This window comes from Balaenoptera ricei, chromosome 9, assembly GCF_028023285.1.
Source record: "Balaenoptera ricei isolate mBalRic1 chromosome 9, mBalRic1.hap2, whole genome shotgun sequence".
NCBI classification, from domain to species: domain Eukaryota; kingdom Metazoa; phylum Chordata; class Mammalia; order Artiodactyla; family Balaenopteridae; genus Balaenoptera; species Balaenoptera ricei.
This window is the reverse complement of record NC_082647.1, coordinates 780,457-793,819: the sequence shown is the minus strand read 5'-3', so window position 1 is coordinate 793,819 and position 13,363 is coordinate 780,457. Positions and strand designations below refer to the sequence as shown.

The 13,363-nt window shown below is 56.3% G+C and overlaps 1 protein-coding gene across 1 annotated transcript in view; it reads right to left on the bottom strand.

The window, feature by feature from the left end:
- The window catches only part of PTPRN2 (protein tyrosine phosphatase receptor type N2), a 697,051-nt gene that overhangs the window by 418,952 nt on the left and 264,736 nt on the right, over nt 1-13,363 (bottom strand). The window contains 1 exon segment of the mRNA XM_059932932.1: nt 11,987-12,366. Within this exon segment, the coding sequence (XP_059788915.1) occupies nt 11,987-12,366 (380 nt within the window).

The window sequence follows — 13,363 nt, the reverse complement described above, 5'->3', positions numbered from 1 at the left end:
TCTGGGGGGAGACGGGGCCGCCAGCCCAGCGAAGGAGCTGGAATGTGATTTTTGGGTGGGGACACCGGTTGCTGCCAGTGGCACCACTTTTACTGACTGTGCCAGGCCCGCTCGCCACACCCCTGCTGGGGACTCCAAACCCTCTCTCCAGCCTCCAAGCCGTTCTTCGTAAGGTGAGGAAGGAGAGGTTGGTCCCGGTCTGCAACTGAGGGGCTGCCCCCACCATCCTGCTTCCTGAGAAAGTAGCCCTCAGGGCTGGGGACCGTCCCATCAAGGGTGGACGCATCCCCCAAACCTCCCAAACACGCTCTCCAGAGGCTTTCACGTTATGAGGTTTTAAAATAAGAATGTTTTTAAAGAGGTGTGTGTGCATGTGGTGCAGACACGGGCCCTTTTACCCTGTCCCCTCACTCACGGAATCCCAGGCACACCTCTCAGAGCTGGCATCTCAGCCCCGCCAGGAGGTCAGCTGCCAACCGGGAAAGGAGTCCACTCGGAACCCTCCCTGCCAGGAGCTGCAGGTCAGGTCCGTCTGTTCCTCAGCCAGCCTGGTGCTCGAGCGCGTCTGCATCTACATGAAGTCTGCTGGGACCCCGAGCTCCGCGTGGGGACAGGCCTGGCTTCACGGCAGCCCCGTGGGCACCTGTGCCCTGGTGCCGGGGACAGGTCTCGAGGGAGCCATCCGGTGCTGACCACAGCGCCAGCTCAGTGCGCAGGAGAAATCCCGCCACATCAGAGGGGGGACGAGTCCCACAGCCCGGCGTCAGGAAGACAGGGCCCTGTCCCCCCCTCCCCGGCTCCTGGCCACCGAGCAGGCCCCACCAGCTCTCACCCCTAAGGCCGCGAGGCTCCCTCCTTTCCCTGAACCTCCCTCTGCACGTTGACTCAAAACCACCCAGCACGCCACTTATTTTCAAAGGTCTCTGAGGATTTCGCGTGTTTCGGTCCTGACTCTGTCCATGAGCTGCAGGCTTGCTGAGGGTGTGACCAGCTCTTATCTTTTTTTTTTTTCTCTCCAAAGCCTATGCCCCTGCCAGACACAAACCAACTTCCCAACCAGGTTGCTACGAGATTCCACGAACCCCGTTTCCTAGCTTGTCTTCAACAAGGGGTAACGTAAGGAGATGCGGAGCCCGGCGCCTCCGTCGTGGATGTCAGGTCCCCCGTGAGCCTCCTGGCCCCACCTTCTTCCACCCTCACAGCCCAGAAACTGAACGCTTTCCTCCATCACAAGATTATCTAAAACAGCCTTGAAGATAATGATGAAGTTCGCCAGCCCAGAATGTTTTCAGAGGCCGGCTCGCTCTCCGAGGAGACGCCTCGACGACCAGAGCCGCGCGGTGACCCCGTCAGCGCCTCCCATCTCGCTGTCACGGCTCCGGGCAGGCAGGGCAAATGGCTCAGGACAACAGCGGCTCCGTTCTTGTGCAAGTCGGACACACGAGAGGCTGCTGACTGCACTCAGAACGAGCACGCAGTTATTTCTGTTTCATTTTTAAACTATGTGGCCATCAGCTGTCACTTCATGGTCTGAACTTCCTTAGAAAGCAGTTGGAGTTCATTTCAAAAGTCAATGGACGGTTACAGCATGTGCAATTTCATGGGCCCGCCTGTGACAGCTGCCACCCTGATTACCTGGACGCCCAGCACCGCCTGGAAGAGAGCGATGGGGGCGCTTCTAGCAGCCCGAGGTCAGAGCCAGCAGCGGCCGTGGGGTCCTCTGCCCGCCTGGTCGTCAGCGGCAGGAAGGATTTCCCGTCGACAGCTGGGCCGGGCCTCCTCACTAAGGCACTTCCTTTCTGAAGCCACACGTTCCTGCTGCTTAACCGAGTTAAACAAGGCTGCTGCTGGGAGCCACTAAGTCAGCCAAACAGGGGCAATGGACTGCGTCCGCATCCTGACCTCGATGGAAGCCCGCTGAGGGGCGGCCGCGCCCCACGCTCAGGAGAGCCTGATGGCCACACGCACAGCCCCACGATGGCCGCGGCGTCCTCAGTCACTGCTGGACCAGAGGAAGGGGCCAAAATGAGGAGGCGATGAGGGAGCTTCGGAGGCCACCCCGAAAATAAAGACTAGTGAAAACGGCGTAAGGGTCAGAAAGATTAGGACCCGTGCAAACTTCTGGAAGGCGTCCCTCCGCCCTCGGCCGTGCGTGACTCCATGGAAATTCTCTCACTCACCGCTCACAACAGACCTGGGAGGAAGGCCCCGTACTAACCTCACTTGAGAGAGGTGCAAACTGAGACTCGGGAAATTAAATCCCTTGCCCGAGAGCGTGCTAGTAAATCCCCAAAGAAAGATGGAAACGGAAAATGTCAAGTTAACGCTGGGATGTCGGCTTCCCGACTGTGGGGTGAGCCCCCCGACTGCTGCACCTCTGCTTGGATTTTAGCCCAACCAGACTGAAGAGCGTCTGCACCCATAACCTCTCCAGGTCTTATTTTTCCAAGCGCTATCGTCTCTTACTTACGAGACACGTGAAAGCAAGCTGAGAACGGGACGCGGCGACGGGGCTGGATGCTCCCGCCAGCCGCACGTTCACGCCTGGGACTCTGCGTCCAAGAGCCGACTGGGCTTCTGCTGCTTCACTGCCTCACTGTGAACGTTTATTTATTTGAAAATTCACCAAAGGCTGGGAACCAAATGAGTGATGGATCACAAAATGAAAACGAGTCAACCTTGATAGAAATCTTTCTGATGAGATGATACTTGAAATCAATCAATAAAATGAGATTTTCACGGGATTCACCAATTATTCTAGTTATCCGTACCCATCATTATAACAAATAACGACGTTTACCTTTTTAAATAATCCTGTAAGGTAGTTAAAGTTTTTGCTAACCCACAGGAATTCTCCCCGGTGCAGAGAAGTGACGCTTCTGACGAGGACGATGCTGCTGCAGGCACCACAGTGATTCAAGGTCCCAACTCCAGCCTCGCACCACCGTTTTCCCGCAGGAGTCGAATGAAGGCCCCGTTTTGCAGAGCGTGAGTGAGTGAGCCTATGACAATCTGGGCAGACACACTGAGCTCCCGTGAGGGCGGAGCCCCCCGGCATGGCAGAGCACAGGCAAATTCACCTCGAGCCTCTGACAACCCTGAATTACTCTTATTAAAAACTGTTAACAACCATCCACTCTTCACAGGTAAATCATAAATAGATAAAAAACTGTTGTCTGCTAACAACTTGGCATTTTTTAACATCAAGATGAGACTGTGCTTCTCAACATAAATATATTCAAAATTTTAACAAATATGTTCTCCATAATATATTTGAATAAATATATTCTCCAAAACAATTTTATTCTCCAGGAAAAAAAAAAATTTGCCAACCGCTTAATACAAATCTAAGTATACAACATCTTAGAGTGTCACCTTTATAAAAAGTGCATTGACACCAAAAACATAAAAATGTAAAGCTTTTGTATGCATTCAAAGTTAAGTTGCTATCCACTCAAAAGAGACTTGTAAATATGTTTTATGTAAGCCTCATGGTAACCACAAAGCAAAAGTCAATAGTAGCACAATCTAAGAGAAAAGGCTTTCAGCTTTTCACCACTGAGTATGATGTTACCTGTGGGTTTGTCATACATGGCCTTTTTACGTTGAGGTAAGTTCCCGCTATGCCCGCTTTGTTGAGCGTTTTCATCATAAAAGGAAGTTGAATTTTGTCAAAGGCTTTTCCTACATCTCTTGAGATGGTCATTCTCACCTGCTTCCAAGACACTCCATGAGACCCAGACACGCTGTGTCCCCCATGTGGCGGAGCGCGGATCAGGGTCCGGGAGGAGTGGGGGGAGGGAGGGAACATCTCCCCCGGGAGCCCCTCTCCTGACTCTCCTCCCCGCCCCTCCGGCGGCCCTAACCTCCAGCGGCACCCACACGTGGGGATCCTCCACCGAGCCTCCTCGGGACACACGGCCTCCGCCAGCTCAGCCCCGCCGCGAGAAGCAGCGGGTGGCCCTCTGCTGGCTCCCCCGTCCCACGCCCGGGCCCCGGAGGCTGACCCCAGACCTCGCCAGGGCAGACTCCTCACCCCAGCAGTCGAGGTGCAACTGCCGAACTCAGATTTCAGTCCAGCCCAGGTCGCAGCACAGACGCCGCCCGTGGCACAGAGAGCGAGGTGGGCACGGTGCTGACGGCCAGCATGCCCACTGGCCGGTCCCCTCCGTCCACTGCAGGCCCCCTTATCCCTCCTCCACGGGCAGCAGAGAACCCAGGAGAGCGGACTCTGACCTCGCCACCCACCGCTGGCGCCCGCAGGGCCATCCTACATCTGCTGGGGAAGACCTCACCGCTCACTGCCCATCCTCCAGCCTCATCTCAGCCCCTCAGGTGCCCACGAGCCTCCTGACGCAGGCGGGGCCTTTGCTTGTGCCACTCCGCCCGCCTGCCCCTGCTGAGCTCCAAGCAGGGGCCCTGCAAGCTCATCTGAAGCCTGAAACCAGCTCCGACGTAACCAGTATCCACAGCTAGCGCTTCTAGTAAAACTTTTTAAAGTCATCATTCTACGTAAGCCTATATGCCTCAACTGAGTCTCCTTTGGATACTGGTGTTTTTTTCCATTTTTCCTTTTCCCTCTGGCTTCATTATTCACTTGCAGACTTACTACTATTTTGACAGCAGGGCAAATCCCATCTTTTCATATTTTTCTCCCTCTTTCCTACTCCTTCATATGTAGGAGTGGAATTTAAACTGCTTAACTTTTGACAGATTCAAGTCTTGGCCCATTTATAACACAGATGACACTTTGCAAAAAATCAATTGCAGGTGTTAAGGTATGAAGGTCTGTGGGGATTACTGTGGAATTTCAGGGCATCGTTGAAGACAAAAAGCTAAGCTTCCCCGATGATTATGGAAATCCAACAGCAAAGCAGCTGGTGGGCTGCGTAGATACAGATATGGATGTAGATGTAGATGATACAGATGTAGGTATAGATATATAGGTGTAGGTATAAGTTAGGTGTAGCTGTAGATGTAGACATAAATAGATGACACAGATGTAGATGTACAGATGTAGGTATACATATATAGGTGTAGGTATAGGTTAGGTGTAGCTGTAGATGTAGACAGACAGATACAGACATAAATAGATGACGCAGATGTGAGATGTACACAGGTACAGACGTAGGTATAGGTATGAGTGTAGGTGTACCTGTAGGTGTAGACATGCAGACACAGATATGGACGTAGACACAGATAAATGTAGGTGTAGCTGTAGATGTAGGTACACAGATACAGCTGACAAAGACCTAAGCAGACGACACAGATGTAGGTGTACAGACGTAGGTATCCGCACAGGTGCAGCTGCAGACACACACATACAGGTACAGGTCTTCATGGCTAAGCGAGCAGAGTCCCCACGTCCCCAGACCCTCCTACGTTCCGCACTCCCAGGCTGAGCTGTAGAACCAGCCGGTAGGAGGCGGCCTCTGAGGACAACCGTGCGGCAGAGGGAGGCTGCAGGGCCAGGCTCCAGGCCTGCTCGGCGTGGGCTGGGCTTCCTTCCCCTCCCGGCGCCGCCCACCAACAACACATCTCGCCCTTTGCTGCAGCAGAAGGATCCCATGCGGGAAGGGGGCTCACAGTCAGAGACCAAAAGGGTCCCCTGGCACCATCGTTCCTTCTGGCACTTTCTGGGCAGCTAGACATGGCCAAGCTGACCTGGAAGGCATTGGGCCAGAGAGGCACTGAAATTGTTTTCAACACCCATCACATTTGCACTTTTAGGGCATTTTCTCACTTCGTCTACCGCCATGGTTAGAGGCCAGGCAAATGTGAAATATCCTCCAGTTCTAGAATTCCAGCCAATAGCAGACATCAAAATCCAACACGGCTCTATAACCTCAGCAAACGTGAGCCCGCAGATTCCAAGCCATCGCAGACCAAAGAGCCACCCGCAAGGTGTCGCCTTATTTGGAACCCGAGTCAACAAGCTAATAAACAAAAACAAAGTTCTGACACTGACGTGACAACTGGAAATTTGAACACAGACTACATATTTGATAATACTTGATGATATTAAGGGATTTGGGGTCCTTTGTAGGTGTGATATGGCGTTACGCTATGTTAAAAAGAAAGAATCCCTCCATTTTAAAGATATTTCATGAAATGCTTCTAAGACAGTATAACTGGGATTTGTTTCAAAGGAGGAGGAGAGCTGCAAGTAGGTGGGGTGTGACCGGCCTGGGCTGTCTGGGTCGCCGGGCCTGGGTCAGTATCTTGCTCTTGTGTGTGTTCAAAACTCTGCATAGGGAAAAGCAAACACAAATCTGCTGCCCCGTGAAAAATACGAAACTGACAGTCAGGGAAGCCTGTTGGACAGGGGACCCCGTGGCTGCATCTCGTCACCTGGGATGCCCAGGCCCTCGAGCCGAGGCCATGGGGACACCGCCCAGGCCCCTGGAGCGCGGCCACCGGCACGTTATCCTCGCGGCCCCCAGGCTCCCTTAAATCAGCACTGAGGATGCAGATGTAGGGCTGTGAACTGACCCTGGGAGGGCTTTCTAAGTAGAACCTTTGTTTAGAGGCAAAAGCCTTGTCACTGGTGCTTTTAAAGACTCAATTCTGTGACTTTGGGTTTCTGTTACCATCGGATCCTCAAAGTGCCTCGGGAAGGACTCTCACATCAGTTACATCCATTTTCCTAGAATTTCCACAAAGCCTGCCCCCAGCGGGCTGACCCTCGAGCGGAGGCCTCAGCTTCCGGAAGTCCCTTCTCACCCTGTCACTTACTCCCCCAGCACCCCCAGTGCCCGTCTGGTGCTGGGGGTGCAAGACGGACAGAGCAGCCGCCACAAGAAGCCTGATGTCTGTGTGAAGGCATGATCTGCAACTAAGTAAACAGATCCAGAGGGGGTCTCCATAGAGAAGCCCATCCCAGCCGCCCTGAGGAGTGAGTGTTTTCCCAGAGAGATTCAGAACCACGAACGTGAGAGCCCGGGCGTGGCTGGAGGGCGGGGTCCGGAGGTCGGTGACAGCAGCGGGGTGGAGGAGTGAGGGCATCAAGCCGGGGAGCTTGCACGATCTTACGGCAGCACTGGGGCTACATCAGGAAGGGAGGGACGCGTGCAGGGAAAGCGGGCGGGGGGCTGTCAAGGGTGCGAGAGGGAAGGAAAGCACCGCAGACCACCAGCGCCTTCGGAGGAGCCAGGGGCCTCAGGGGCTGGGACGCAACTGAGCAAACGCTGATGCGGCCCCTGCTAGAAGCGGAAGAACCCCACAGGGTGTATCATTCCACCCCCAGGTAAGGTTCTGAGGGGAGGGCGGCGCCCTGGAGGAGGAACCCTGACCAAGGAGAGCTGCCTGGAGGAGGTGGCATCTGAGCGTGCTGAGTGAGGAGCAAACCCAAGGCCTCCTGTCAGGACCCCACACATTCCAGAGCAGAAAGGAAGCAGGCTGCGGAGGGAGATGGAGCCGCAGGGCCCAGGCCTGGGCAAGGCCGTCGTCGTCGGGGACAGAATGACACGGTCAGGTTTAGGTTACGGAGCGCTCTCCTGCGGAGAAAGGATGGAGGGGATGCGGAGAGACCTGGGAGGGGTCCTGCAGGGGCAGGGCTGGCGTGGAAACGTCAGCGTCAGCGTGGACAGCGTCTCCCGGACTAGGAGGAGGAGCCGGGCAGCTGGGGGCGGGGAGGGAGGCACCACACCCCAGGTGACGGCAGAGGAAGTGGGCGGGGCGGGGCGGGGCTGAGCACCGTCGAGTTCAGTCCCTGGGGTCCTGTAACCAGTAGGAGGAGAGCGACGCGGAGACAGCTGGGTCAGGGGTGAGACGTTTACAGGTAGAGATCTGGTTCGAGCTGTGACACGGGATCGCGAGGTTCTTTACTTCGTGCGCTTGGGGACCCACCCGGCTAACACTGCTTACACCTTCATTAACAACACAGACACCCCGGGGTTCTGAATCTCACAGCCTACTTTTGTACTTTCCTCGGCTGAATTTCAAAACAACCCACCAAGCTGAACGGAGGTATGTCTGACTGCCTCAGGGGAAAAATTACACTGTGTTACGTCTGGATCGCTTTACTTTTGTGAGCACCTCCTGTGTCTTGGTCATTGTGGGTCCTCAACACTCGTCCCATTTCACAGCTGGGGCGCCAAGTCCAGAAAGGCCGGCAGGAAACAGACAAGTCAGAACTGGGCCACCCTCTGGGGCTTGAAGACCACTGTTCACCGTTCTTCTCACTGACAGTCCCCAGAACTACCAACTAAGCAGTCAAAAATTTAGATTTGGCGTATTTTTTTTTCTTTTTCTTACCATTTTTTAATACACAAAAAAATGATTATTTTTACTCCTTGAGGCTATCTCCGCCTCCCCCCCCAATCTTAAGTGATAGTAAACCCATCACACCAAAGGCCGTCTTTTAAGACAAACAAAACAAAGAATGGATGGTGTCATGGGCGGGCTGTCCAGGAAGGGTTCCGCACAGAGATGGGGCCGAACCTTCTCAACACGTCATCGAGACATGGCCCGAGAGTGGCGCTGAGTAACTACAGTCTGCGCTGCCACCGCACACACAGAACCGCCCCCCGACATTCTGGAGTCTCCCTTCTCCAGCAAGGGAGGGAAAACCCGCAGAGATGGGCAGGACCCGCGCCCAGCTGCCCACGGGCACAGAAGCAGCCACGTGAGCCCTGAGGGGCTGCTCGGGCGGGGCGGGGAAGGGTGGAGGGCGGAGGGAGACCAGGGCTGGACACCCCCCTCCCGCGGCTGAGCGGGAGCCCCCCCGTCCCGCCCCCCTGGCTGCCGGCTGGCGAGCCCAAACACGGGGCTCTCCCACGGCGGTGAGGGATGGCGGAGGGCGGGCAGGCTTTCCCCCGGGGCTGCCAGCGGCAGGGGTCTGAGAGGAGGAGGACAGTACCTGCCCCGGCGCGGCCGGCAGGGCAGCCTAGTGCACGGCCTGGGGCGGCACACGCTCCCGAGGCCTTGCCAAACGGGGGCCCTTCTTCCGGACTCCACTGCCCAGGCCCTACCCTTGCCCGGCGGAGGGAGGGAGCAGCGCGCGGCCCGACGCCCCTCGGCGCCCCCCGGACAGCCTCCCCCGACCCACGGGCCTTCGCTCCGCTTCTCCGGGGGGGGGGGCGGCCTCCCCGCGGAGAGCGCTGCGGCTGACGCCCCATCTGGTGAGCGCGCCCCCCCCCCATCCGTTCCCGCGCCGCCGCCGCCACTACCTGGGTCGCCTGCTGCCGTGGGGCCCAGGGCGCAGCCCCCAGTGGGACCCGGGCTTCGCCCCACGCTGGGCGTTCCAGGTGATCCGTGAGGGCGCGGGGGCCGCTGCATGTGCTCACACCGTGGGTTTACTTCCCCAGACTCGGTCTGCGCGGCTCGGACGATCCTTGTACAGGAACAGGTCCCCGTAGGACACGAGGGCCCGTCTCCTCGGGGGGGGCATCCCTGCCCAGTGCACCTCGTGACTCCCAGTCTTTCAGCTGTAAAGGCGGTGTGTCCTCTGCTGACAGGTGAGCAGTCCCTCTGCTTCACATGCACCCTCCATTCTGGGGTCCCTTCCTGGCAGCCTAACTTGAAATAACTTTTAAATCGTCCTTGGAGGACCTGGGATGGCTGCCCTGCCCTTCATGCGTCTCGAATAATCCATCCGGTTTGTAAAGAGGATGAAAATGCAAGTGGCAAAGGATGAAACTACAGCCCCGCCCACCAGGAAATGTACGAGCGAGGAGAGCGCGCCATCCCCGCCAATGTCAGGGGTGAGAGGACGCTGAGCTGCCCGTCATGCTCTTCTCCTTTTAGGAAGAACCAAACATACAAAAGTGCTTTTTAAAAAAAAAGAAAAGAAAAAGAATAGTGTCAGATTCTTGTCAGTAAACAGTTGGTCCATTAAGGCTTAAACTGAGATCTGGTGAAACCTCGCCCCAGAGAATCCCAAATTACCAGTTCATCTGACAACAGAGGCAGAAACCTCTGTCTGTCCGTGGAGGGAGGGTGGGAGAAGCTTCTGGAGCATATCTCCCCTGTGATACACAGAGAGTTCCGGATGTAAAGCTGTCGGCTGCACCACAGATCTTCCATCCAACGGAAACAGCAAAAGAGAAAATGGGAAGTCAGCCAAGATAGGATAATGATCTTTTTCTTTAACCCGTGCTTGTAGCAGGTAAATGTTCAGGCCCCAAAGGTGAGGCCAAGGAAAAGCCCTCAGGAAAATGAACTCTGGACGCAGAGAAGAAACCCTCAGAAGTGGCTTCGTGTTAACAGGAAATCCAGCAAGAACAAGAGGAGACACCCGACGAGATGGGTCTCCCTCCATCCAGGCGTCATCCACTCACGCTGGGTTTCCTGTGACGCTGAGGACGGTAGGCCTGGATGGTCCTGCTCTAAAGTTCATCGTCCTCTGTTCTCCGTTGTTCATGTGGACTCAAAAAGTCTTCCCAACGATCAGAATCCTTTTCCAGCACTTGCACAGGGCCTCAGTCTCCTCTGTGCGCAGCTGAGCCCCAGGCCCCAGACAGGAGCAGCCCCGTGCCCTGCGCCGGGGACCAGCCCTTGGGCATCAGGAGATCCTGGCGGGAGGAAAGGTGCTCAGAGCAGCTGCACAGTGGTCCCTCCAGTGACCACGCACACACACAGCACAGAGATGCACACAGACACATCCACACACACACACACACACACACAGGGACACGTACGTACTATGCACACATACAGACACGCGTATGCACAAACGCATACACACATGCACATACACAACACATACACAGACACATAAACATACAATACTACACATACACGTCTCACACACACACACACACACACACACACGACAGCAACGTTTGCTGAGAAAGGGAAACCCCACAGCACAGGTCACACTGCGCAGCAGGCCGCCGGGCGGGTCCGACGCAACAGCACCACCCAGGCCCCCCTGCGCGCTGCGTCACGCGTGATCCTGACACACCCAGCGGGAGTCCCAGTTCTGAGCGAAGGGGCTCAAGGCAGACAGAGCGCGGGGAGCACGGCCCGGAGGCGTGGAGGCCGGAACGGGCAGGCGCATCTTCATGAAAAGGCTGGAGAGGCGAGGCGCCAGTGCTGCGCAGGTCTCCCAGCCCAGGCGAGAACACCACCTCCACTTTCACGCGGCCTTGACACAGGGTCTGTGTCGGTGGTACAGGCGGCGTTTGCCGTGTGCGGTGCAGCGACGGCGAACACGCGCGGGTGAGAGCGCAGAGGCCGCGGAGTCAGCAGGAGAGACGGCTCCCGCTCTGGCGTAGCCCCCTCGCCGCGGGGAGTAACCACGGAAGCTCCCTCGACGCCTGACCAGAGGCACGGGATGACGCAGAAGCAAAACCGCGGGTGGACGTGCGCGCACACCTACACACGCACCGGCGCACACCTGCACACGCACACACGCCTGTGCCTGCAGCCAGACAGACGTGTTTTCCCTTGGAATCCCCGCTTCCGTTGCAAAGCGTCAAACGTCAGATTCGTTAGTGAGACGACCTGAAGAACAGGGCCGCCCACTTGTCACTTGCTGGGCACGTGACATTTGATTCTGTCCCTTGTTACGCTCAGCACAAAATTAAGGGGAGGACAGAACACTCCATGGTGTGCGACACGTTCTTCCCTCTGAAGAGTGACTCATACCCTAGTATTTGGACGACTTGAAGCTTCTGGAGTTCTAGCCAACGTGGGCTGCCCGGGGCGCCCCCTGCACCACCCGTCCTGCCTGAGACACCCCGGCTCCAGCTCCAACAGGCACCCTGTGGTCCGAGCTGCAGGTGATGGGGCCAGGACCAAGGAGCCGGGCAGGGCTTTGTTTGGGGTTTGCTTTGTGGAGAATCACCCTCAAGCTCGGGTTCCCGGTCCAGAACACGGGGTCGGGGGGACGGGCTGGCTCCCGGCTGCCTTCCCACACCTGCAAGACCAGGGAGGCCCACCCTCCACCTCCAGGTGAAGATGGGGAAAAAAATGAAAGCGTTTCCCCAGCCTGCGCAGGACCAGGATCTCACCCACGGAGAGATGAAAAGCTCCCACTCACTCGTTTTCCGTCACAATGTAGCCGTACTCCTCCTGGGGAGGCTGCACTTCCAGCCGCAGGCCTTGGCTGGGGGGTCTCCGGGCCCCGGCGCCGGGGCGCTGGTCCTCCTGCGGGGCCACCGGAGCCTGGAGCTGCGACGCCCCGAGCCTGCTCGGCCCCGGCTCTGGGTGCGGCAGCCTCTGCAGCAGCTCCTTGGAGTAGGTCTGACTCTTTATGTTCTCCACCCCAAAGCGATCCTCCTCTGAAGACGGGGAGGCCTCAGGGTCCTCTGATTTCTTGATCTCCGTCTTGAAGGACCCAGCAAGACGGGGGGCTCCAGGCAGGAATGGAGACCCAGGACCCTGCAGGAGGTCCTCGAGTTTGACGCCCAAACGGCTGACCTGGCAGAAAGGAAACCAGCTTAAGAATGTGCCCCAAGTCACAAGAGAAGCCATCAGCGCTGGACTCATGGGGGAGCGGGCACTGGCGTACGTGAGCCTGGGGCTGGGAGTGGGCCGCGCAGGGCGACTTCGGGGTCTGGCTGAATGCATGTCGTCTGGAGACCCCAAGCTCTGCTGGCCTCTCCCTCTGCGTCCCGAATTAGGAAACGAGTCCCTAGACCCCATGGCTCCCTCCACAACTCGGATAGCCGAACCCTCCATTTTTTTATTTCTGATGGACATTTAAAAGAATTGTTGGTGTTTTCTTCACCACTTGCTAACAGGCACTGAACCAGGAACCACTAACATAATCTGACAAGAGAAGTACTAACCAGAAATTCCTTTCCACCCACAAAATAGAGTTTCGTAGAACCACATCACTGCCATTGCTTATGAATTGATTTTCTGCATCCTTAAGACTAATACAAATGAGCAGAGGTTCTTCAACAGGGAAAACCAACAAACCGCTCTGTGGGTGGGCGTCACCCGTGTCCCAGCCTTTTCCAGACCCCTCTGGACCAGTACTGTCGAGGGGACCCTTGGCAACGATGGAGGAGCAGTGGTCTCCCCACCCCCCCACCCCCAGTTACTAGGGAGCACGGGACGTGTGGCTGGCACAGCTGGGGAACTGAATTCTTACTGAGTTAATTTTAATGGATTTAAGTTCAAGCAGCCACGTATGGCTGGTGGCGACCACCACGGACAGCACCGCGGGTGTAAATGATCCAGAGCCTGCGAATGTCCCTTAAATGAACCTCGGAAGCCAGGACACACGGGGTGACGTCAACGACACGAAGTGGGCGTGCAGTCTCATCGTGCGGTGTTACCCTCCCGTTTCCCTGGTGGGGGGGGGGGTTCTGAGGAATATTAATTTGAGATTATGAGGGTTTTTCTATCTTTTTCTGGAAAAAATTTTTTTGTATTTCACGTACGTTCCCAAACTATGGACAAGAAAACT